A 27500-nucleotide genomic window follows, 5' to 3' on the forward strand; every position below is an offset into this window, starting at 1 on the left:
CCTATTTTACAGAACCCTTAGGTGGCGACAGTGCTCTCCAGATTACAGAAATGTCAGGAATACACAGCCTGAATTAGCCTTGATGAAAGAGAACCCGCTCATGCTGCAATCCAGAGCCATGTAGATTGTTCTGGCTGCAACTGACGGTGCGTGCGAACACAGTCAATCCGCGCACACAACTGAGTCCTTCTGCCTCTGTCTGTCTGTCAGCATAGTTTCTCCACATGATTAGCCGCTAGAAAAGCAGCAGCGCGACACTGAAAAGCCAAACCTTTCACTGCAGTCCGCGTGTGGCTTCTCCATGTTGCGCTGCCTGGGAGGCGGCGCTTCCCAGGCTTCCTAGAGACGCTTGGTGCGAGGCTGTGTGTTACTAGTGTGGGGAGGAGTTTTCAGCTGAGGGGGGGGAGGGGGGGTGGGGCACGCAGGGCAGGACACAACTACACCACATCACTACATCAGAAAATATTACCGTATCTAGAGTCAGTGAATGTGCTTGAAATGCTGCATTTCACAAAAGGCTGAATATCTCAGCTTATAATTTGAAATGCCTGAAAACGCTGAAAACAACCTATCTTCTCCGGCTCATAACTAAAGAACGGAAAATGGTATCAATAAACTTTTTTTTGCTGATGATACAATAGAGTCTCCTTGTTCTTTTTGCGTGTTCGGTGTTTACATAGTAATATCACACAATATTCTGTGGGCCTCGAGAAATCACTGAAAACGCTCTGAAAACTCTGGCACTGGGAGCGTCCGTTCTCCAAAAGTGGCTGGCACTCAATGAGTTAAGCTACAAATGCTGTGACACATGACATCAGACGTTTGGTAAATGTTATATGTATCTGTCCCTATCAGTGTTGGGCAAGTTACTTTCAAAATGTAATATACAACATATTACTAGTTACTTTCATTTGAAAGTAATAAGTTACTTTACAATATTACTGTCTGTGTAGAGTAACACGTTACTTATTACACCACTTTTGCATTACTTTCACCGAAATAACAGCTGTAGCAGAATGACATCGCCGCCCCGGAACCATCCCGAAAAATAATTTCAACCGTCTTGAAGTCAGTGTAAACCACCCCCAAAAAATGTAATAATGTGGTTTGGTAGTTTTGACAGGGGTGGGAGTTTTGAGAGGGTTGGGAGAGGTTAGGTTTAGGCGTGGGGGGTGGAGTGCCACGTAGCAGCCTGATAATCTAGTAGTACTAGATTATGTCCTCATGTCCTCATGTCCCCATGTCCTCAGTGCCTATATCGCCCAGGTGGGCTCGTCAAAAAGGGCTTTTCTGTGTGGAGTTTGCATGTTCTCCACGTGCTCCCCTGGGGTTTCCTCCAGATAGGAACCAAAAACATGAGAGAGAAAAAAGAACATCGTTTTCCATGGTTTTCGTAACTGGGGGGTGGGATGGATCCGTCTGGCTTAACCAGTTAAAAAGTAAAGATAGATCAAACAAACCAAAAAAGGTAAAATAATAATAGTAATAATAATAATTGATTGGATTTATATAGCGCCTTTCTAGAGCTTCCCCCCAGACCCTACGCATATCCACACAAGCCCTGGTCCTACCCGTAGCAGAATACTGCGCCCCAGCCTGGAGCAGAAGTCCACATGTGACCAAGGTAGATACTGTCATCAACAGCGCCCTCCGCATAGTTACTGGTTGTCTGAAACCCACCCCTGTGTCCTACCTGCCAGTCCTAGCTGGAATCGCTCCAGCCAGTCTCCGACGGGATGCGGCTACCCTTGCCCTGGCAAGAAAAGCCCAGAAGCACGACTGGCACATCCTGCACAAAGCCACAACAACACCGGCACCACCATGCAGGCTCAAGTCTCGCCATCCCTACAACAAGGCAGCACAAGAGATGCTACATTCCATCCCTACAACAAGGCAGCACAAGAGATGCTACATTCCATCCCTGAGGACTTGTCCAGAGACGCCTGGCTGGCAGCATCCTGGGAACAGATGTGGGAGATGGCTGGGCCCTCCCGCATTCAACAATACATCCAGGACCCAGGAGGCGGTGTAAAAGGAGAAGACATGCCACGCCATCTATGGACCTTACTGAACCGTCTGCGCTCTGGCGTCGGACGCTTCAAGTCATCCCTGAAGAAGTGGGGCCTATCGGACAGTGCGGCATGCGAGTGTGGCGAGCCTGAACAGACTGCCGAGCACATAATCACCAGCTGCCCCCTATACAGCCCACCCTCAGAAGCCGGCCTCTTCGACTTAGGACCGGAGACGAGGGCGTGGCTGCATGACACTGAGTTGGCCATCTGACGATACACGAAAGAAGAAGAAGACACTCAAAGCGCTTCACATATATCAGGGGAGGGAGGGCAGGGAACTCAACTCAACCACCACCGATGTGCAGCACCCACCTGGGTGATGCATGGCAGCCAGTTTGCGCCAGAACACTCACCACACATCAGCTGTCCTGGTGGAGAGTTGAGGACTGAATGTGCCAATTAAGTAACGAGGGATGATTAGGTGGCCATGATGGAAGGAAGGCCTGTTTTGGGGAATTGAGCCGGGGCACCGGGGTTACACCCCCCAGGGCACCGGGGTTACACCCCTCAGGGCACCGGGGTTACACCCCTCAGGGCACCGGGGTTACACCCTCCAGGGCACCGGGGTTACACCCTCCAGGGCACCGGGGTTACACCCCCCAGGGCACCGGGGTTACACCCCTCAGGGCACCGGGGTTACACCCTCCAGGGCACCAGGGTTACACCCTCCAGGGCACCGGGGTTACACCCTCCAGGGCACCGGGGTTACACCCTCCAGGGCACCGGGGTTACACCCTCCAGGGCACCGGGGTTACACCCCTCAGGGCACCGGGGTCACACCCTCCAGGGCACCGGGGTCACACCCCTACTCTTATGAAGAGTGCCGATGGGATCTTTAATGACCACAGAGAGTCAGGACCTCGGTTTAACGTCTCAGCCGAAGGACAGCTCACTCACAGGACAGAGTCCCTGTCTCTGCCCTGGGGCATTGGGGAGATTATTCATCAAATCAGATTATTCATCAGACCAGAGGGGAAGAGCACCTCCTACTGGTCCTCCAACACCACTTCCAGCACCAGTCTCCCATCCAAGGAGTATCCTAGGCACAGACCTGCTTAGCTTCCCAAGGAAAGCCAGTAATGTAATGCAGGAGCCACTGGTGCCGAATAATAATAATAAAAATGAAACAAACTAAAAAAAGAAAAGAAAAAAAAGACCTTGACTGCATGGGTTGCCAAAAAAGAGAGGCATAGTTTGCATGTTCTCCTTATGTTGGCATTAGTTTCCTCACATTAGAAAGGCATGCAAACATTACAGTTACAATCTGTGAATGAAAATATGAAAGCTAGAAATATGTAATTTTAGATGTTTTCATTGATAATGTTACTTGCCTGACATTTTTAGAGAAAACAATTAATTCACCATGTATTTTTTGTAATTTTATAGTAGCCTGCGTTCTTCTTCTTCTTCTTTTTTAGTGAAGAACCCACTGTGGAAACAAACAAGTTACAGGATGAATGAAAGATAAACACCTGCAGGTTTCTGGTATCTGAGTTTCCCCTGGTGTTCAAACCTGTGGACAGACAGTACAAGGGTTAGTTAACTCCTCCAACCTTTGCTTTCTCCCCATCTTAATTCTTAATTGTGTGGCATGACTCAACATTCACTATTAATTAAAAGCAGTTCTATACTTTTTTTAAGGACAACATTGAACTAGAGAGGGGATAAAGGGCGTTTCTCGTGTGTGTGTGTGTGTGTGTGTGTGTGTGTGTGTGTGTGTGTGTGTGTGTGTACTGGAAGATGATAGAGACTGACAGGGTGGGAAGGTAACTCACCATCACTTTCTCTGTTTCTCTTCCATTTGTAGAGCAGCAACAGACCGACAACCAGCAGCAGTACAGCAGCACCCACAGCCATGCACACAGCCAAAACCAGGAAGTCACCTGGGTGATAGAGGGAGAGTGGGGAAGAGGGGAGAGGGAGGGAGGGAGAAAGCAAGCAAGTCAGAAAGAGAGCAGGGGATGAAGGGAACGTACCATTATGCGATGGGATTGGACCATTGCGACGCTCAGATCATGCCCATTTTCAAACGTGGCCTTCACTCTGATACAACATGATGATAATATGAAGTATCTGATTCAATACATGCCTGTAAAGTTTCATGACTGCATCATCCACGGTTTAAAAATCAGTCTTGTGTTACTCTAAACCAGGGGTGGGCAACATGTTTTTCCCGAGGGCCATACTGACTTACATCAAGTAAGCGAAGGGCCACACATTGGAGATCATACCTGCCAACACTCCTGATTTTCGCGGGAGTCTCACTATTTTTAACCCTCTCTCCCGTTGTGATTGGTCATTTCTTGTTGATCTCCTGATATAATAGTGATACAAATCCAATGGCTGTAGCAGATGAGATTTATTAACATAATTCTGCCTTTTATTGAGTTTTTGGGGGTCGTTTTGTTTTTCTTTGAGTCCGGCCCTGGGGCCGCATTTTGCCCCAGGCCCCAGGGCCGCAAGAAATGACTGTAGAACAGTCATTTCTTACACATGAGATTACTTTTAGCCTTTTAGTCATACAAATTATTCAAAGATATTCCATATTCCAGACTGAAATGTTATAACAGAAGTGGAGTATGGCCAGAATGACATGAACATTTGGACACTTATTCGTGCCTTGCTCAAGGGCACCTGGTGGTAATTTTCACTTTCCCCACCCAGATTCATCCTGCTGGTCCCGGGGATTGAACCGACGACCTTCCAGTCACAAGCTCGCTTCTATTATAACCTTTAGGCCACCACTATCCCAAGATTCTGCACACACAAGTTCTGTGTCTTCTTCTTCTTTCGGCTGTTCCCGTCAGGGGTCGCCACAGCGGATCATCTGTTTCCATCGGTTTCTGTCCTCTGCATCGTCCTCCGTCACGCCCGCTGCCTGCATGTCCTCCTTCACTGCGTCCATGAACCTCCTCTTGGGCCTTCCCCTCCTCCTCTTTCCTGGCAGCTCCATCTCCAGCATCCTCCTCCCGATGTACCCCACCTCCCTCCTCCGCACATGTCCATACCATCTCAGTCTTGCCTCTCTCACTTTCTGTCCAAACTGCGTGACATGGGCGGTTCCTCAGATGTAATCGTTCTTAATCTTGTCCAGCCTCGTCACTCCCAGAGAGAAGCGTAACATCTTCATCTCTGCCACCTCCAGCTCCGCCACCTGCCTTTTGTTGTGCTCCGGTTTCCTCCCACTAGGGATTTTCATATATACCGTAAATTCCGGACTATAAGACGCACCGGTCTATAAGCCGCAGCACCAAAATTGACTATTTTTTTCTTCTATAAGCCGCACCGGACTATAAGCCGCGGGTGTTTTGATGTTTAATTACCATATGAAAGGGTTCGTGCACAGAGAGGAATGTCGGGAAAGAGATCGCTGTTTGGGGAAGCTCCCATTTATTAACATTTCAACAAAACAAAACAAAAGTCAGGTCACTAATCCCCAGACAAAATCACACAACAATTATAGGCTACCGTATATGTGCAGCAAACCTGTAACCAGAGAAGTCAAGTCACTAATCCTCGTCTTCCTCTTCTTCCTGCGTACTGAAACCACCAAAGTCCTCATCTTCAGTGTCGGAAACGAACAGGTTCAGGGTGGCTTCGTCAACCACTCTCCTCTCTCCTTCATTGTCACTCAAAACCAACAAACTCCTCTTCATCACTGTCGGCATCGAACAGCCTCTGAAGCCTCTGACGGCCCTCAGCGCCAGCTGTGGCGGCGTCATCCTTTTCATCCCGCAGCAGTCCAGCGTTTTGGAACCCGTTGGTGATTGTGGATGTTTTCACACTCCTATAATATTCCGTGATCTTCCTTTGTGTGAATTCGCCGAAGTTTGTGATTTTCTCCTGGTAGTCGGGAGGGAGTTGTTCAGTAGTTCTCCCCCGGACGGACAGTCCCTTTCGTCTCATGAATCGGTAGCACCAAGATGGCCCACCTCTGAAATGTTCAATTTTCATCTCGGTGGCGATTGTTTTGGCCTTCAGTCGGATCTGCACCGTGGAAACGCCTCGGCCGTCTCCTCTCTGGGTCAACACCCAGTCCTCAAGGGAATCTTCAAGTTCCGGCCATCTGCTTTTGTGGCCTCTGAAGGACTTTTTTGTCTTATTACACTGAGACAGTTGCTCCTGCTGCTTCTTCCAACGTCTCACCATTGACTCATCGATGCCCAGGGTACGCGCTGCTGCTCTGTTTGTTTCTTTTAGTGCGAGTTCGACTGCTTTCAGCTTGAAAGCTGCGTCGTGTGACTTTCTGCGTACCTTCCCCATGGTGAGTGAGAGAGAGACTGCTCCTCTTGTTGTGATTCCGGGCTGATGAACTTTGCTTACCGTAATTACCATATGTAAGGGTTCACGCACAGAGGGGATTGTTGGCTGTTTGAGGAAGCTCCCATTTACCGTATTACCATAACATTTCAACAAAACAACATAACACAACACCTTTGTTTATTTCGACAGTGCACACAGTGTCCGCGGTGTGGTGAAAAGAGGGCAACAGAGGAAATTAAAACAGAAGTGGATTTATAGGTAGAAAGAGTGCTAAAAAAGAGAGATTTTATTTGTATTTGAATTTTTTTTTCTGAAAAAATCCATAGATAAGACGCACCGTTATATAAGCCGCAGGGGCCAAAAAACGGGAAAAAAGCCGCGGCTTATAGTCCGGAATTTACGGTAATCGATAATTGATCGTTGAGGAATTAATTTGATCACGTGGAATCTTTATCGATTATTATTATTATTATTTTTTTATTTTATTTTTTTTGCGGACTAGGTTTGGGTGGAATTCGTTCCTCCTCGCCCCACTCCATTGCCGACTAACGTGAGGTGGAGCTTCATATAGTCTCTAGTTTTCTGGCTGCGCACGGGCCTTTGTGCCAACAAAACTCTTTTAAACATGGGGAATTCACACCGGCATGCGCCGGGTACACAAACAAATGCACCCAGCGGTCTGCGGACCTCAGTGAGGCTCAGGCCTGTTGATTTGACTCTTGTGCTGTTAGCTAAGCTGGAAGACGCCGATTGCCTTACATCATGTAACCTGACATGTAACATGTTTGTTTACCTGGCCACAGCGCTAGTGTCTGATATTCTTACTACACAGCGGCATCGCCATTATAGCTGGCCGAGAACGCGCAACGTTATTACCAGACCAGAGTAAAAAAAAAATATATATATATATATTATTGGTATTATTATTATTATTACGCTATCGATAATCGATAATTGATCGTTAATTTTCCCAAATTTCGATTATGGAAATTGTTCAAAATGAACATCCCTACCTCCCACCATCAAAGACATGTATGTTAGGGTTAATACTCCTCTCAGTACCCCTGACCAAGGCAATTGCAAAAAGAACTGGAGTTGGTCCCTGGGCGCTGCACTGTGGCTGCCCACTGCTCCTAGTTCTAGGAAGGTTCCTAGTAGAGGTCCGGATGTGTCTTTATCCCCATGGGGATAAAGAAAGGATAACTAACTTAACTTAACCTGTAACTTGAGAGAGCTTGAGTGTAATTCAAATGGGTTTTGTCCTCAAAAACAATCTTATTTTCTTAGTGTATTTTTAATAGTGACCCATGTCATGCAAGCAATCATTTGATCAGAGTAGCACCAGTATTTTATTTTTCAAATGGTGAATATCTCATTATGAAACTGTTCAAATCCAAAAAGCAGAGATGTAATGCTCAGCCCACTGAACTGCAACCTCTCCCCCCACGACTACGCCTCCACGACTACGCCTCAAAATCCTGTCCATGAACATCACAAACATGATAGGTGACAAGAAGACTTCACATATATAATTGTGTACAAGTTATATGTATGTAATGTCCTGACACAGACCTCCAGCAGTATTACAGTACTTATATGTATGTAATGTCCTGACACAGACCTCCAGCAGTATTACAGTACTTATATGTATGTAATGTCCTGACACAGACCTCCAGCAGTATTACAGTACTTATATGTATGTAATGTCCTGACACAGACCTCCAGCAGTATTACAGTACTTACAGTATATGTATGTAATGTCCTGACACAGACCTCCAGCAGTATTACAGTACTGCTTCGTTCCAGCAGTTGGCTTTCACACCAGGATCCAAGTGTTTGCACTGAGTTAAGGGGAAAATGTTCTCCTACTCATTCATTCACTTCATTTGACCAATCTAGTCCCTCTGGTTGAATTTAAAGCCACGTTAAAAGTATTTGTAACCGAGAAATGCAACTGCCTAAACTGAGCTGGATTTTAGTCTCTTTCTTGTGTGTTTGATGTTTGTATTTTCTGTCTCTTGTGTTTTATTTTATTTTTATTTATTTTTAACTGTAACTGTAACTGGCATGTTCTCTTGGCCATGTCTCCCTTGGAGGCAGCTGAAAAAATTCAAAGTGCCTAAGACCACGATGCTACAATTCTACACCTCCATCGTTGAGTCCATCCTCACCTCCTCCATCACCGTCTGGTATGCCGCTGCCACGGTGAAGGATATAAACAGACTGCAGTGCATCATCCGATGTGCTGAAAAGCTCATTGAATGCAACCTGCCATCCCTCCAGGATCTACATGCAGCCAGCACACTGAAACGCGCCTGTAAGATCATGGCCGACCCCTCCCATCCTGGCCACAAGCTCTTTCAAGCACTTCCCCTCGGCAAGAGGCTGAGGTCTGCAAAGACCAAAACCACCCGCCACAAGAGCAGCTTCTTTCCAACTGCCATCGGCCTCACCAATAAGGCCCGAAAGCCCGTCCCACCAGAGACTCACTGTCTCCCCCCCTGCCCCAGCTGAATCCCCTCCCCTCCCTTCACACAACAGACTGTGACTCTCGTAACTAGGGCCTGGTTGGCTTGGACTGTGATGATAAATTGCACTGACTTTATTTTTTTATAGATTTTTAAATAATTATTTTAAATTAAAAGGAAATGAAACTTCGTTTAAAACTTAATACTAGCTTTAAACTGTAGTTTTAACTTCTTCTAACAATCAGTTTCTCGTTTTTTAATGCCGATCTAACTTTGACTGCTAATGTCGTGTAGATTTTGTGCAGACACAGGTTGCTTCGGAATATGAACTCATGTGGGTCTTTAATGTATATTGATTTTAATGTACATACACACACACTTAAGCACATTGTGTATATACGATCTTTTGCACTAGTAATATTGAGTCTATTTTGTGTTGACTTGATCACTGTATGGCATGCAGGCACCAAGACAAATTCCTCATATGTAACTTGCATATTGTGGCAATAAAGTGATTCTGATTCTGATTCTGAAAAGAGAGATTTCAATCTCAAGGGACTTCCTGGTTAAATAAAGGTTACATAAAAACATATTTTTCTTTGCAGAGCTGTAACTATGAAATTGTCAAATAAATTAATTTGTGCATGCACTGCAAGTCAAGTGTAACAAGTCAACTAAATGTGTCTCTCTTCCTCCATCAGATGTGATCTGTCTTACCCGGGTTGTTGGTCTTGATCACTGCTGGGTCCAGTTTGGTGATGATGTCCTCCATGAAACCAGAGATCTGAAACACACACTCGTACTTCTCCCAGTCTTCAGGTTTGACTGATGAAACGTTCAGCCGAACGCTCATCTGGAAGGTTCCATCGTGGTTGGGGAGGATCTCTCCCTTATCCTGAAGGTCCTGAAGCTCCTCTCCATCTCTGGTCCAGAACAACATGACTCTGTCAGGGTAGAATCCTGTAGCATGGCAGGTGATTGGAGAGGAGGGAGACTTCTGGAGGAGAGAGATTGAGGGAAGAACTGGAGAGAGAGAGGGGGGGAGATACAGAGAGAGAGAGTAGTAGGGAGGGAGGGAGAGGCGAGAGAAAAAAATAAAAGGGTGAGAGAGGGAGAGGGACAAAAACTGTGTAAACTCAGATCAGTACAGTTGTATGTACTGTGTGTGTGTGTGTCTGTCTGTCTGTCTGTCTGTCTGTCTGTCTGTTGGCTGATATTCACTGTCATGTTTCTGTACATTAGAAACAGAAGAGACAGATGAACATTGTTGTGTTGATGAAACTACATCAGGTCATGTGACTCTACCTGTTCTCTGCAGAGTGCTCTTCCCATAGGACACATACTTCTTCAGCCAATCAATGCACTCTGTGGTGAAGTAGTACTTCAGGTAGGCTAACCGAGCTTTGTCATTATCCCATCTGTGTTTGGTGATGACAGCCTGTTGTACTGGAGCGATCCATGTCAGTGTCTTCATGTCAAATACTATGAAGTCTTCTCCATCATAGCCATACTGGTTATACCCATTAACTTCTCCTGTCTCATCATCCCATTCACAGCCATACATCATCTGGAGAATGTGGACACCTGAGAGAGAGGGAGAGATAGAGGGGGACAGAGCGAGAGGGAGGGAGAGAGAGAGAGCACAGTCAACTATCAGTGGTTGATCTCTCATGTTTAGCACAGAGACACACTGATCCACAGACACCAACACAGAGGATCTCCACCTCCTGCTGTTACTGACTGGATGGAAGGTGCTCACAGCCAAACATCATGCGGACAGTGTGGACGTCACAGAGAGACAGAGACTGCTGTCAAACAGAGAGACATCCTTACACAGTCACTATGCCCGACTACAGCAGACTAGTCTCAGTCTTAGTAATGTAGGCTATGTGTTGAGTCTGACTGTGTGTTTCAGTCAGGTGTGTGCGTGTGCGCGCGCGGTTATTATGGGATGCACAGAAACACTGCATCAGTAGACTACAGCAGACTAGTCTCAGTCTTAGTAATGTATGCTGTGTTGAGTCTGACTGTGTGTGTGTTTGTTTCAGTCAGGTGTGTGCGCGCGTGCACGTGGGATGGGCAGAAACACTGGATCAGTACAGCAGAGTAGCATCCAGTAGTCTCCTGCGTGCGTGCGTACTTTACAACAAACCAGGATGAAAAACATCATGAAACAAAAACAAACCTCCAGTTTGGTTCAAGCGCTGCTTTCTAATGTTAAGGTTGTTTTTTATGACCAGCTGGTTTTTCACACACGTCTCAGTGTTCCTCTCCCAGTACTGTGGATCATCTGCTGTGGCGTTGATCATCCAGTCCTGTTTGGGTTCATCTCTCTTGGTGTTGCTGTCACAGTGATCTATCTGAACTTCATCAACCATCCCAACAGACACATACTCTGGGAAGTTTGGGAGTCCAGAGGATGCAGTGTAGAAATACTTCAGGGAATGAATCACTGTGGGACAAACAGTTAAAGTGAGGAACTCAAGTTTTACTTCGTTTCGAACTCAAGCTCTCACATATTGCCATATCGCTGCCAGAGCAGCGCCACTGGATGAACACTCATTTTACTCCAAAAATGACCTTTTCTATAAAACCAACCATCCACCAGCAGGTGGCATGGTATGCATGAGAAGGCGCGGCACCCAGCAATCGCTGTGATTGCGTCACGTCCGCCCGCCATCATGCAAATCACTTCGCTTTCATCCAGCTCACTGCTGGTCGCTCAGTGATTTGCTCCAGGATATGCTAACTAACGTTGCTTTCTTAGCTGAAGCTACCTCCGTCTTGACAGCCCACCAAACTACACGTTTTCTCTGTGACTACAGCTTCGCTAGCCGCTAGCTTCAGCTGCGGTTATGCTCGCTTCCCCGTGTGTTACTCAGGGTGGAGGCTCGCTTCACAGGTGTGTTAGCTTGCGCTGGTCTCTCAGTTCATTACACTAGCCTCAGCTGGTTGCTAGTCATGCTTGTTTTCCTTGGGATAGACAGGCTGTGTTAGCTTGCCTTCCCGCTCGGCATGAGGAGTTTTCTTTGAGACTGACAGCGTCGCTAGCCGCTAGCTTCAGCTGGCAGTTATGCTCCCTTCCCCATGTTACTCAGGGTAGAGGCTCACTTCACAGGTGTGTTAGCTTGCGCTGGTCTCTCAGTTCATTATACTAGCCTCAGCTGGAAAGTGGCTAGTCATGCTTGCTTTCCTTTGGGTTAAGACAGGCTGTGTTAGCTTGCCTTCCCGCTCGGGTAGGCATTATAGCCGATTATGCTCCAGCGCGCATGCACGTGCGCTAGCATACGGGGTTCCCTTGTAGCTATTAACGGATTAGCTAGTAAGCTCCTCTCACGCTAGCCGTAGCTAGACAATAGGCTCGGTTCTTCGCCCTGTTCTCAGGGCACGGCTTGGAGGTTGCTTTAGCTCACTTCAGAGGTGCTAAGCTTCCTTATTTACCTTCTACCCTCTTGCCTAACTAGGGACCCGTTCCTCTAGGCTAAGAGTGTTTGCACATACTGCTTGTAGGCTACCACCGTGTAGCTATTACTGGCTTCGTCCCTGGACTGGGGGAGCGCTCTGAGATATTTAGCTGAGCGAATACGCTAGCTAGGTAAGCTCGCTTCACACGAGTGTGTTAGCCGCTTCTCTCAGTACTTACGCTATCTTAGCCAGCTTTGCTTGTCTGCTAAGTGTTGCTTTGCCGCCGTGCAAATAGCATCTACTAGATTGTAACCTCCTCTGAGGAGTTTCTTCTGAGATTGACTAGCTTCGCGAGCCGCTGGCTTTCAGCTTGCGGTCACGCTCGCTTCCCCATGTTACTCAGGGTAGAGGCTCGCTTCACAGGTGTGTTAGCTTGCGCTGGTCTCTCAGTTCATTATACTAGCCAAAGCTGGAAAGTGGCTAGTCATGCTTGCTTTTCTTTGGGTTAAGACAGGCTGTGTTAGCTTGCCTTCCCGCTCGGGTAGGCATTATAGCCGATTACGCTCCAGCGTGCGTGCACGTGCGCTAGCATATGGGGTTCGCTTGTAGCTATTAACGGATTAGCTAGTAAGCTCCTCTCACGCTAGCCGTAGCTAGACAAAAGGCTCGGCTCGGCTTCGCCCTGCCCAAGGTATGGCAAGGCCTGCGGTGGGGGGGTTTACGGGGGCTTTTCCCCCCTTGCTTGAAGATTTTTTGTGAAATCAGTTGTGCAATAGACAATTTTCACGAGTTGTTTCTATGCAATTAATTTATATGACATAATGTCAACCTTATAAAATTAATTATATTAATATATATTATTAATATAAAATTTTATAAGTTAACTAAGGAGACAACTACAGTATAAGTAGTAAACATTTTCTTTATTCTAGTCACTGTAAAACTAACATAACAAGTGCATTTTATGAATGCTGAACAAATGTGCACTGCAGGGATGCAGACCCATGGACAGTGAAAAAGGTGACAGCAGGGCACTGCAGGGCAGACATAAAACCACTGAAAAACCATTCACTTTTAGTGTCCTATTTTGGAATGAAAAATTGGTATGTCACCTAAAGGTGACTAGTTTGCATTCCTGGCAGTGTTAAATAGCTGGCTTACTTCACAATCGCGGGTGACATTAAGTCTGGTTTTTCACTAAAATAGAAAAGTTTGTCCATTTTAAAGTAAAATGCTTCAATCTGGTGCACTTTGAGAGCAAAATGAAGAGGCTAGATCTATAAATAACTACATACATCATGTTAGATTAATATCCTCTTTACTGTGCTGTTGCTTTAAAATGATACAAAAAATAAATGTCTCCCCATATGATATAATTTATATTCTGCATACAGGTCACATGGCAGAATACTGCTCAATTAAATACAATGGCCCATCCCTACACAAACATCACTTACAGGGGAGTTACTTACCCATTCACTTCAATAGAACTGTCCCCAAAGTCTAGCCCCAATCTAGCCTCAATGCAAAATCTGAATGTTGTGAGTTATCTCTCTTCCTTCTATAGCACACAGAGAGGAAGCAAATTGTTGCATTTCCGATCAACTGTCACATTAAAACATCAATGACAGATTAATAGATCTGGGGACCGGGGCTATTAAAAAAAAAAAAAAAATTGGTGTGGAAAATGACAGCCAGATGTGATTATAACACAGTTTATTAATCTGATCAGCTACGCAGACTCAATAGCAACACTAACCCTGGTGTGAATAATGCAGACATACCTGAATAAGTAGCCTATGTGAATCAATCTGCACTTAACTATCTGCTACATAAAGGAGATATTTTAAATGTGATCTTACCTGGAGATGCAACATGACAGAAGAGGAGCAACAATATCAACACCTTCATCTTGTTTTGATCAAGAAGTCATCTACAGCTGAAACTTTCCCTCTCCGCAGATCTTCTCCTCTGTCTGGGTCAGGAGACCTCACAGTCACAACGGGGCGGGACAAGAGACATGACCAATGGGAATTCAGAAAAGGCTGTTAGTCACAGGTTACTAGGTAGAGTTGAAGAATATACTGTAGGTTGTAAGTTAAACTAACCTACGGTACAGTGACAGAGCCTAGCTCAGTGATACTCAACTTGCGGCTCGGGGGCCAGATGCGGCCCGCGACGGTGCAGAGTGGCCCCCCAACCATTTTCTAATAATTTCACGTTAGTTTTGATTGTGAATTAGAATCTAATTCACAATCAAAACTAACGTGAAATAAAGTTTGAATGAGCTCCAGCTTAATTGTTAATACCGCCGTCTGCTCACTACCCAGGCACTTATGTATGTACTTAACCTAACTAACTTAACTATCCGGTGTGCACAGCACAACATTGTCAGACTAAACTGACACCCCAAAAATCTACAATCCGCTACAGAAAAATGTATATTGTTTGTTTATTAACTGGCCCCTGGCCTCCTTTCATTTCACGAAAGTGGCCCCTGGGCAAAGCAAGTTGAGTATCCTTGGTTTAGTTGATCACCCAGATTAAAATACCCGCTCTTATCGTATTGCCGTGGCAGTGAGTCACCACTGATTTTAACTTGGTTCTTGTCCTGGTTAGGTTAGACCAGGGATAGTCAACTTGCTTTGCCCGGGGGCCACTTTCATAAAATTATTATTATTCTCTTCAATAACACACAGGCTGCCCTTGGCTCTCAAAATAGGATCAAGCTCGTGTCTAGTCAATCCAAACCTGCCACAACAACACAGAACGTCTTTGCACAGAAATATCAAACAAGAAGTCACAAAATGAATGGGAGCAGCTCACCTGCTATCAGGCCGGGGCGTTGACAGCTATAGACGGTCTCGTTCATGGACAGCTCAGTCGGTGGTATGGAGGAGATACAAACAGCCTCTGCTCATAAGACGCTTCTTAAAACAAATGTCACACACACACATTAACACCCGCACGTGAGAACGGAGGGAAAACTACTAGGGAACAGGGGCTCCAGAGAATCCATGGCTCGGCTTCAATCACTGGCAGAGAGCCTCGCGCACCTGAAACACCCATCATATATGATCATAAGCCACTCCCACTTCCTGTTTGACTCTCTGGGCAAAGACGTAAATTACAATATAAGTAAACAAGGGGGTCCCTGACAATCACATGTCAATCACATATCACCCTGTGACAGTATGTACGTACGCCCGTCCGTATGTACGTCCGTCCGTATGTACGTCCGTCCGTCCAATGTTCGTTAACGTGATATCTGAGGAACGCCTTGATGGAATTTCATCAAATTTGCCTCAAACATCAACTGAGACTCAAGGATGATCTGATTAGATTTTGATGGTCAAAGGTCAAGGTTATTGTGACCTCTCGAACGCCATTTTCAAGCTTGTTAACGCGATATCTCAGGAATGCCTTCACGGAATTTCATCAAATTTGCCTCAAACATCGACTTAGACTCAAGGATGATCTGATTAGATTTTGGTGGTCAAAGTTCAAGGTTATTGTGACCTCTCGAACGCCATTTTCAAGCTTGTTAACGCAATATCTCAGGAATGCCTTGACGGAATTTCATCAAATTTACCTCAAACATCGGCTTGGACTCAAGGATGAACTGATTCGATTTTGGTGGTCAAAGGTCAAAGGCCAAGGTCACTGTGACCTCGAACACCATTTTCAAGCTTAACGCGATATCTCAGGAATGCCTTGATGGAGTTTCATCAAATTTGCCTCAAACATCAACTTGGGGGCCCTTTACACAAGGACAGTTTCTGAAAGAAACAACACAATAGCGTTTCCTTCACACCTTTTCCTTCACACCTTATCCCTGTTTACATGAGCGCTGTTGAATTTTTAAAACGCCGTAATGTACATGCCAGGTCGCTACGTGGCAGTGTGATCACCTTATTCTTTGCCCATACAAGGACGCTTACTGCATGACGTAATTTCGTAATCGTCTTTCCGGCTTTAAATGCAGAAGTAGAGTACACTTTCCGCAGTCTTTTAGACTTGCCAAAAAGCTGTTTTCAAGCTAAAAAAAACCCAAACTGTTTTAAAGTTTTAATATTTGTCGGGTGAGAACGTAACATATATGTGACCAGTTTATCAGAATAACGCCTATTGGAAATCTTTAACGAGCAGCGAGGACCGGGAGCGCTGACTGTGATCTGTCAAACCCTACTGCTACTGGCAGTGAGAAAACAGTGTCGACGTGCTTTGTAACTATAACGTTAAATGCCGACCGGGTACAGCCATCGGCTCCTCGCAGCAGTAACGTTCTGAACATGTAACTGAAGTTGGCCGCAGTGTAGCTTAATTCTGAATGTTGCCAAACTTCATTCATACTGACGTTTTATTTGGTTGTCAACTCGCGCACGGCTATGGCGTAATCGCGTGTGTCGCGTATGCAGGCACGTCAGAGTTTCTGAAATGTGCCGTTCCAAAGTGATTACATGGAGCGCTCAGCCCCGCTCAGCGGGAAGCGTCTCTAACAATTTCACTCTATAAGTTGGTTCCAAAATGTGTCGTTTCCTAAGCGCGAATTCGTCTAAAAGGGAGGCACTAACGATAAAATAATTCCCCGTTTCCATAGGAAACCGTCCTCGTGTAAAGTGCCCCTTGGACTCAAGGATGAACTGATTAGATTTCCGTGGTCAAAGGTCAATGTCACTGTGACCTCATGCCATTCCCAAGTTCGTTAAAGCGATATGATATCTCAAGAACGGCTTGATGGAATTTCTTCCAATTTGGCTCAAATGTCGACTTGGGCGCAAGCAGTGCCGGTCCTGACCTCCCAGGGGCCCTAAGCAAGATTCTGCTAAGGGGCCCTCCTACCTGGCCTTTTGCCTTTGCCACCTGATACCCTCAGTGCTCCCACTACAATCCTCCCTCCTTTAAAACAGTTTGTTCCATCTGTCAATCTCAGAGTAAGTAGACATACAGAACAGAATGAGGTATAAACAAACATTATTTATTGAATATAATATTTTGAATAAAATCTTAAGATAAGTGAATATAGACCCTTTTACAGCCGACGTCACAGGGGTAGTTGTGCACGCATCACGGTATGCACAACTCCGCGGAACTCAAGCCGAAACGAGGGAGATCCCCGGAATACAGGAAAAAGACGTCTTGTGCCGTATGCGTCTAGACGCTGGACATTCCCACTAGGAATATGATGTGCGGCACTGCAACTTTGGCGATCCATTGGCTCCTAGACCCATCCTGACAGTGAGTACGGGTCATGAAACCTCAGCCCATTGAAAGAGTTAGCTTATTTGTGTAAGGTAACCTGTCTGTTGCTGGCGAAGCTTCAAAATACGTGGATAATAAATAATAAAGTTGTAACTTTCTGCAACGAATTCGTCCCGGCCCACAAAATACGTCATGCTGTTTACAAACAGTAAAAGGGTCTATTAACATTCATATAAACAAGAAATAGTAGAAAATATAAAATGTAGAAAAATACAACACTGCGCTTTGGCTGTGGCTGCCTCTACATCACTTGTTCTATTCGAATCTGACTCTGAGCTGCTTGTATCTGATTCAGGCTGTGCACCTCTGGTTGTGCTGGTACTGGCTGCGGCTGATGATCCAGCATCTCCTTTACTCAGAAATTTAAGCATAGAACCTGTAAATTATAGATAACAGTATTATTAATGTTATCAGTTGCATCTGGCCCTGTACAAACTGTTCTCCCCCAGATGTCCTGTTATACATTTATACTATGGCTTGGCTGAATACTTGATGGTCATTTTAATGATCAATGTGCATCCATTATTGCCCAGTATGCCCAACAGTTTTAAGTTGATATTTAATCAATAGCTATTTCGTCAATGTCAATACTTTGCTTTCCATGGCATCTTGCATTAGTCCAGAGTAGACTTTTAACTCAATCTTGACTGAGATTGATAGACTATAGATTGTCTTGGTTATTATTGTCAATGTATTTTTTGGCCTTGTTATTGTTTGCTTTCGTGTTATTTTGCATTGTGTCTTTCTTTTTTGTGTGCACAGTGCACCACCCCCAACTAGGAAGATAATTTTCTCCCTGAGAATATTATCTATCTGTCTATCTATCTATCTATCTGTCTGTGCACACGCGACACGTTTATAGTAGCCTAGTCTATGAACACCGTTGCAAGTTGACTTTCATACTAGTCACACAGAGAGCACTGACTGCACACTCTTGGAACTGTGGCTAGCATTACAACAACAAGCAGCATGCACTAGGTTAGCAAACATACACAGACTACAGCGAGCTAGAGAGTGATTGCAAGCTGCGTTAGCACCTCAACTAACGTGACGTTAGCTCGTCAGTCACTGACAACAACAACAACAGTGGCACATGTCTTGCCTACCTGGCTGCTGTTGGCGCAGTTCAGATTGATGCTGCTTCTTCTTTTTTTCATGGCCAGATGGATAAGCACGCTTCATATTTATTTCAGACAGCAAACTTGCCTGCCTTCACTGTCTGTCTCTATGGAGGATGCTAAATAAACACTTGTTTGGGGAGAAGGCGGGTGCGTGCAGTACAAACTGCCAAAGAGTGTTGAAGGCCAGAAGAGTTGAAACATTTATTTTTTGGCCAATGGGACAACAGCACAGGACCGTGACAGCCAATCAGAGGTGTCTCTTCCAGGCCAAAATGGCTGCCTGTGTGCACTGGTGTTGCAATGGAACGATAGATAGACCCCTTATACAGCTTTTCAACATTGAGCTGCGCGAGCATCGTGTAGGCAAAAAGCCGTCAGCCCAGCATTGACAGACAGTGAGAACTGTGTAAAAGCCCCGCTGTCAGGACTGCTCTATGCCCATCTGCAACACACAGTTATATTTTAGTTTTAAAATGCAGTTCTCGACTTACTACCACAGCTTATCGCCTGGTGATAAGCAATGTTATGCATCAAAATTAACGTTGTTTAATGGGATATGTCTTACAGACCCATACGCACTGGCGCTGTCAATTGGCCAACCCTAGTGGCCGGCAATACATATCGTGCATTCCTTTATAACTGGGGATAGCGTAGATAATTATTCTGTAACTTGCAAAGATATATTGTTATGTTGATAATGCACACAACTCAATAATGACATTATGTAACGTTACTTGGTCGTTAACTAACCGAGCGATGTGGCTGAGCAGCCTACAGCTTCAGGCAGCTTACCTGATTATGAAATGAGCACTACAAAGTCGGGCATTTTTAATGATGTCCACCTCGTTCCAATCAGTTCAACTCAATAATGACATTATTTAACGTTACTTGGTTGTTAACTAACCGAGCGATGTGGCTGTTACTAGCAGCCTACTACAGCTTCTGATATAAAATGAGCGAGCACTGCAAAGTCGGGCATTTTTAACGATTTCCTCTTTCGGCTTGCAACCAAAGACGCCTACGGTTAGCATTAAAAGCAGTATGAGTTGACGGGATTCGGTAAAACTTTAGTCCTTGCTTTGTTGATAGTGTAACAGACTGTTCAGTGTTGTGTTGTGTTCTATTGTGTGTGTGCGAGGCTGTGTATGTTCCCTCGAGTTGCGTAGAACAGGGTATGTGGGGAAAAGCTCGTTATAACGTTACAGCCTGGCTCTATCGTTTATTATTTTATTAACCAAGTGTGAATAGGCGGACCCGAATACTCTGCTACAATAGCTTTCCGATTCTGGCATCGCACTGCACAACACGAAGACATATCTAGCTCGAATAGTTTTCCAGCGACTGGAAAACTACTTGACAGAGGGCTGCGCGGAGTCTGTCTTTCTGCCTCCGTCTTGCGCATCTGACGCTGCTTGTTGTCATTGTGACGTAGGCGTATAAGGGGTCTATTAGTTGTCACTTCTGATCAACGCAATTTCTTTTGCACAATCTGCGGAGGTGGGGCCTTTTTCTGATTTGGGTGCCCTGCGTAGTGTGCGTATAGGGCCGACCGGCACTGGGCGCAAGGATGAACGGATTACATTTTGGTGATCAAAGGTCAAGGTCACTGTGACCTCTCCAACGCCATTCTCAAGCTTGTTAACGCAGGAATGCCTTGACGGAATTTCATCAAATTTGCCTCAAACATTAACTTGGCCTCAAGGATGAACTGAATACATTTTGGTGGTCAAAGTTCAAGGTCACTGTGACCTCACAAACGCTATTCCCAAGAATGAACTAATGGCGGAGGCATAAATCTGCGGTGCAGTCGTTCTAGTTCTTTAATATTTGATCCCCTGTTCTTCCTCATTCTGCTCTTGATCTGTTATTTAGGTTAGAGCTCACTGCCTGGCAGATGAGAATCATAGATGGTATCAGATTGTAAATGAAACGCCCAGCGTTTTATACAGTCTGCAACCAAACCAGGGCTCACTCTAACCACAAAACTGCACTTCCTTTAAGGTGTTTTTAGACAAGAGAAACATCTCAAGAGAACTCAAGAGAAACCGATTTTGACATGTTTTTATTACTCACCCAACAAATCCAGCAAGTTTTTCCTCAAATGCAGTTCAAGTTCTCATCTCTCTCTCTCTCCAAAAAAATAAATAAACGTTACCACTATTTCCTCAGAAGTTGTAGCTGTCATATGGACTGTGTTGCATAGTTGATTGCTCTATTGCTGAATAAAATTTGTTATTGTAAGTCGCTTTGGATAAAAGCATCTGCCAAATGACGTAATGTAATGTAATGTAAAGTTGACAGCATCACAAAAATCGAAATAATGTCCTTGTATTTAGGGATGCACCGATCCACTTTTTTCACTTCCGATCCGATTGCGATACCTGAATTTGGATATCTGCCGATACCGATATTATGCCAATACCAATATTTTTCTTGAATACAGTATAGGCAAAGATTTGGCCAATTTTTTTTTTTTTTAAATATACCTTGCAAAAAGCAGACAAAATTAAGAAAATATACAAGGCAAAGAAGGATACTTTTTATACATGGGCAACTTACGCGCTGGAATTGCAAAAAAAATCAGCCCCATCCCTACTTGTATTTATCTACTGTATACACATTCAACATTGTGCTACACTAACTTCTGCAAGAATTCTCTTCTCTGCTGCAGCCCGCACACGCACACACACACGCACACGCACACACACAAGCACACACACACACACACACACACGTGGCATTTTTGTTCCACAACATGTGTTCAGTTCATGTGCATCATCAGTTCAGATCATCCACGTTGGTGATGAGGTGGCGGTGGAGGGGGAAGTGGAGGCAAAGCAAACACAGCTTGTACAGGCAACACCTGAGGTCACATGGAGGGCTTTGCACAGGGCCTTGCAGCAGTCCCATCAGACGAGAAGGAGGGAAGGGGAAAGGTGGGGAGAGGCCAGGAATCTGTTGGCTGCGGCTTGATGCCTACATCTGGTCAGCTGCAGAGGTGTCAGGCCATGCAGGAGAGGAGAAGTTGACTTACGTTATACCTTATTGTCCCCGTGGGGAAAGTCATCCTCCATTTGACATTCTAGTTACTAGAGGGTCTATATAGTGTCTAGTACCATATAGGAACCTTCTTAGAACTATAGGAGCAGTGGGCAGCCGCAGTGCAACCCCCGGGGACCAACTCCAGTTCTTTAGCCAGTGCCTTGCTCAGGGGCACTGACAGGAGTATTAACTCTAACATACATGTGTTTTGGTGGCGGGAGGAAAGCAGAGCATCCAGAGGGAACCCACACTGACACAGGGAGGACATGCAAACTCCACACAGAAAAGACCTGGACGGACCGGGGTTCAAACCTGCGACCATCTCGCTGTGAGGCAACAGTGCTAATTAACCACTGAGCCACTGAGTGAGAAGTCAGAGGGGTAAAGATGTGTCAAAGATCAGGTAGAGTCTACCTTATCTTAGTTGACACATCTGGTAGACCAACAACACACTTCAAAGGCCCCTATTCTCCCACAGGCCTTCGGCGCTAAAACGGGCCTTCGGCGCTAAAAAACGTGCCTTGCGCCTGCCTCGGGAAGATATCAATATGGCTTTACGCTGCCAAATGCGCTTTAGGCCGAATGGGCGTGGCGCACTCCCTGAATGGGCGAGAATGGGCGTTTCGGCGTTAAATATCGGCGTAATATCTTCCCACCTGGCGTAAATTTAGCGCTTTGCGCTTTTGAAAACCAGGCCTATTCAGTGCACTGGTTGCGTGGAGGGCTCCCCTCTGTCACCCTTCTCTGTGTCACTCTCTCCCTCTCTCCTCAGTCTGACAGGCACAATACGACTCTCTCTCTCTGACTCCCTCGCTCAGACAGACACAACACACTTCCCATAGGAAAAATAAGTTCTAAGTTCACTGCCTGGCGTCCCAGCATGCATTGTGGTACTCCATTTCGCTACTAAATAGCAACCAAATGAGCCGAAATATATGGTTACATGCTCCCAAAATAATGTGTAATGGTAACACAACCTGCAATTGTAGAACATTTCAATATTGGACCAAATAAAACATCGAAATGAAAACACCACCCTATGTGAAACATATATGTCCTCCTGGGCCTATATTTACCCCTTGTCGATTTAACGTCATTTAGATAAGTGACAGCGGAACGCGCTTCTACTGTCATCTGCTATACTGTGATGTCCGCTCCAATAACTTTGCCCTACTTCACATTTAGTTTTACAATAAAAACACATTTATGCAATGACTTTACATAATGTAGGGTATATTTATGTGCATCATCCTTCCTGCAGCAGGCGAGAGAAAATTATATCTTTCTGGACAAACTTTCACCAATCTAATAGGCTATATTTTTCTAGCTGATGCATTTAGAACATTCTTTTCACTTTGATCTTGCTATAGTGTAGGGTATTTACATGCTTGCAGTATTTAAACTGCAGTTAGATTAGGGTGACCAGACGTCCCCGATTTTCGGGGACAGTCCCCGATTTCGGTGCTCTGTCCCCGGCTGGAGCTGTCCCCGAAAATGTCCCCGATTTTGGCCACAAAGTCAAATAATAATACTGGCAAGAAACTCGATAACAGAGCATTTGCGGCACCACAAAAGCCTGTCATTGAGCCTTGAGCCTTGAGCCTGTGTGCGACAGAGTAGGCTAGATCACAGAGTAGATGTTCTCCCTCTGCCCGTGCCGTGGTTTTCCCAGGACCCAGCCGCCCGCAACTGAAGCGGCCCCAGAGGTGGCGAATGAGAGGCAGCGTCTGCTTGCTGCTTTTGCTACCGTCCTTGTTTACCGGACCCCATTCAGCGGGTTATCCATCCCAGTTGTTTTGAATAGTTAAAAGTACAGTAAAACTATCTGGTAAGTAAGTGCAGTAACGTTTTTATGTACACCAAACTCCATTGAAAAAAATGGCAATTTTTAACATGATTGGCGATGGATCATTGTTATCTAGTCATTAGCCTACTGTTCCCTAAATTGACCTTCAGCCATCAAAACTTTGATAACCCCTGGTTTAAATTAACACAATAGGTCATATTTATCTCTAGATTACAATTTTAATCATTAAAATTGCCTTTTAGTATTAACATGATTTTTTTTATTATTTTGTCAGCATTTAATATTAAATTAGCAGTTAATATGGTCATGACATGTGGCCATTGAATACTTGAAACTGGTGAGCGACACCCTAAACTCAAGGAAAGTGTTTACTGAGGTAATAAATCACTACTGTAACGTTTTTGTTTTGTGGAAATAAATTATCCACCAGTTGGTGAGGTCAAAGAGAGAAGTTGTCCCTCTCTTCCTGCCACTCTACACAATACACCAGTAGCCTATACACCAGTAGCCTATTTCCCATGAATTACCTAGGCTGTCTAATTTGTGGTAAAATGTGCCAGATAACTGCTTCTTTTTCAATTATTTCAAAATCACAAAGTTCTTCATAGATCTAGCCTCTTACTTTTGCTCTCAAAGTGCACCAGATTTATGCATTTTACTGTAAAATGTACACAATTTTCTACAAGCCTGGGCCCCCCTAGCGGACCAGAAAATGTCCCCGATTTTCATTTGAGAAATCTGGTCACCTTAAGTTAGATTGGTTTGAGAAGCATAATAATATGGAATAATAGCCTATATATGGAGACAGACAGACTGGATGAAGGGAGGGGGGGGGGGGCAGAGCGCTTGGCTTTGCCTGGTTTTACCGGATTTGTCCAGGAATTGGAGCTTAAAAGGCAAGCGTGTGACTCTTTACTGCAATTCTCCAATGAGCGGACTATGCATAATTTTACGCTTAAAAGGCGTGGTTATAATGGTTGAGGCTGAGTGTAGCGCCGATACCGAGATAGCGAGTGCGCTGGTCCACACCCACTTACTGCGCTAGGCGGCCTATAGCGCTAGGCCTTAAACGCAGTTTCTATGCCGATTGCAACGATAGGGCCCAAGGTGTGAAGATAAGAAAATAAAACTCTGTCACTTCTTGGAAACTGTTTTCAGCTGAAGCTAAAAGATTGAAAAAAAAAACCCAGCAGAGAGATGGCTATCAATACACATCACTGTGGCTTACACATTTTCATGTAAACACTTTTTTCAAAACAACTTTTTAGACCAATTGCAATACTAATATTACTGTTACATGTTTTACATGTATTACTGTTACATGTTTTACATGTATTACTGTTACATGGGGCTGCAGAACAGGAACCCAGGTGCAGCCACCATGGGGGGCGGAACACATTTAAAATTGTTTGGGCCCGTCAGCATCTCAATACCCCTCACCCCCTCTCTCTCTCGCTCTCTCTCTCACACACACACACACGCCACCCCCTCTCTCTCTCTCTCTCTCTCTCTCACACACACACACGCCACCCCCACTCTCTCTCACACACACACACGCCACCATCCCCTCGCTCTCCAACTGTCGTTCCTGGGGCGTGGAACCATGCTTTCTTGGGCCAACGTGGGGCGATCAGAATAATCTCCCTATGCCCAGGGACACAGGAAGTGGGGGTGCTTAGGGTGCTGTTTTGTAAACCCTGTATCTCCCAATTCTGACATTTTCTCTTTCTTTTCTATCATGAATGTATTTTGTAAAGTACTCAAAAATAACCTGTGAAAGTTTCAGGTACATTGGACTAAAATGTGTTATATTACTGGCTATTAATGTTATTATTACTATTAGCCTACAGTATATTAAAATGTGAATGTGTTTTTTTTTTGGGAGATACAAGGTTTCCGCCCGACAGTGACAGGTATGAGAGTGTGCATTTTCTCTCGAGGGGAACAGATCGATGGCGTTGCCGAACCGACCCCATGTTCCACTACCTCGGGGTGCAGTCTCCATTCTGTCTCCAGTGGAACTGACGCCCCCTGGAGAGAAGGTCTGCCCCGCTGTTCAGTATCCCCGGGTGCATCGCTCTGAGAGACAGCAGGTGAGCACTGCTCCATGACCCGAATGCTGTGAGACAGACAGGGTGCATCGCTCTGAGAGACAGCAGGTGAGTGCTGCTCCATGACAGAATGCTGTGAGACAGACAGGGTGCATCGCTCTGAGAGACAGCAGGTGAGTGCTGCTCCATGACCGAATGCTGTGAGACAGACAGGGTGCATCGCTCTGAGAGACAGCAGGTGAGTGCTGCTCCATGACAGAATGCTGTGAGACAGACAGGGTGCATCGCTCTGAGAGACAGCAGGTGAGTGCTGCTCCATGACAGAATGCTGTGAGACAGACAGGGTGCATCGCTCTGAGACAGCAGGTGAGTGCTGCTCCATGACAGAATGCTGTGAGACAGACAGGGTGCATCGCTCTGAGAGACAGCAGGTGAACGTTGCTCCATGACAGAATGCTGTGAGACAGACAGGGTGCATCGCTCTGAGAGACAGCAGGTGAACGTTGCTCCATGACAGAATGCTGTGAGACAGACAGGGTGCATCGCTCTGAGAGACAGCAGGTGAACGTTGCTCCATGACAGAATGCTGTGAGACAGACAGAGGAGGGGAAGAGAATGTGCCCCTCCATGTTTGTTTATGTGCACAATTACGCATGAAGAATTTTATTTATGTATTTATTTATTATTAAACATGTTTAGGGCCCCAGTAGTCCAACCGTCCGTCCGCAGCCTATGTCAGGCATATATATATATATATATATATATATGTAAGGGATAATGTATATTGAGGCGGTGATTACGGGGGAAATAATGACCGACAGGTGGATTGAGCCCGACGCGCCAGCGGAGGGCTTAATCGTTCACCTGAAGGTCATTATTTCCCAGTAATCACCGCCTCAATATACATTATCCCGCTTAGAACACGGCCTACAACTAAATCATTCAATAATCTGACAAAAATAATTATTCAAATAGATTTTTTAATAGCGTTTTCAACGACAAAGCGGTTTCATTCGTAATTGGCACACAAGACACCACAGCTGCAACTGGTTGGCCTAATTAGTAGTGTCTTGCTGACAAAAAGCTCTTATCAACTGATTAATCCAGGTGTGGCAGAGCAGCGGTCGGTTGTCGAGAAATAATGACCGGTGAATATTGTTGATTGACCAATCAGAATCGAGTATTCGAGAGAGCCGTGTTCTAAATATATATATATATATATATATATATATATATATATATATATATATATATATATATATATATATAATTTTCTTTATTTTTTTTATTTTTTTTGCAGAGTACGGGGAAGATGGGCTGCAGGCAGGGCAGTTTTAGAGGGGCCGAGGAAGCAGGTCCAGAGTGGGATCCAAGGAAGCAGCTCTCTGCTATCCTGGATCAGGCCATCTACCAGCAGGATGATGAGGGAGATGTTTTCCACCTGATCCAGAAGAAGACATCACAGATGAAGAAGAAAGGTCAGAGTGCAGAGCAGATGTCATGTTCAGGGTAGTCTCACGTAGTCAGACCCACCGTCGACGTCAGCTAGCTTCCAGCAACGGAGGTAGTCCAGGGCCTTTTCAACCTCAGATCTAAAAGTTTAACTGTTTATCTAATTTTATTGAAATATCTTATTAGCAGTCCACAATGTATTTTAACTACACAAAATGGTTTGGCGATTCTAAATCAGATATGAAGTTACCTTTCAGCTGAATAGTATTTTGTACTAACCGTATAAGTTAGGTCTACATTACAATACCATTAAAACATTGCTAAATGACAACTAGCCAATTTAAATAAATAAATATGAGTGGGTGGGGGGGGGGTAGTCAACATGATACACATCATAACACTTGTCAATAGCATATCTCTCTGTCTCTTTCTCTCTCACGTGTGTGAGTGTGTGAGTGTGTGTGTGTGTGCGTGCGTGCGTGCATGTGTGTGTGTGTGTGTGTGTGTGTGTGTGTGTGTGTGTGAGAGAGAGCATGCATGCATGTAGAGATGATGTT

The 27500-nt window shown here is 45.1% G+C and overlaps 1 protein-coding gene across 1 annotated transcript in view; it reads right to left on the minus strand.

The window, feature by feature from the left end:
• Positions 1–3430: 3430 nt before the first annotated feature.
• Positions 3431–27500, minus strand: part of LOC310787917 (major histocompatibility complex class I-related gene protein-like) — a gene marked incomplete at both ends in the record, with an annotated part of 28893 nt that continues 4823 nt past the window's right edge. Inside the window, 5 exons of the mRNA XM_083649370.1 lie at positions 3431–3585; positions 3848–3955; positions 9521–9826; positions 10109–10387; positions 10989–11255. Of these exons, the coding sequence (XP_083505496.1) occupies positions 3431–3585; positions 3848–3955; positions 9521–9826; positions 10109–10387; positions 10989–11255 (1115 nt within the window). The remainder of the gene's footprint in view (positions 3586–3847; positions 3956–9520; positions 9827–10108; positions 10388–10988; positions 11256–27500) is intronic.

Source organism: Poromitra crassiceps (assembly GCF_964638095.1).
Source record: "Poromitra crassiceps genome assembly, chromosome: 13".
NCBI lineage: Eukaryota > Metazoa > Chordata > Actinopteri > Beryciformes > Melamphaidae > Poromitra > Poromitra crassiceps.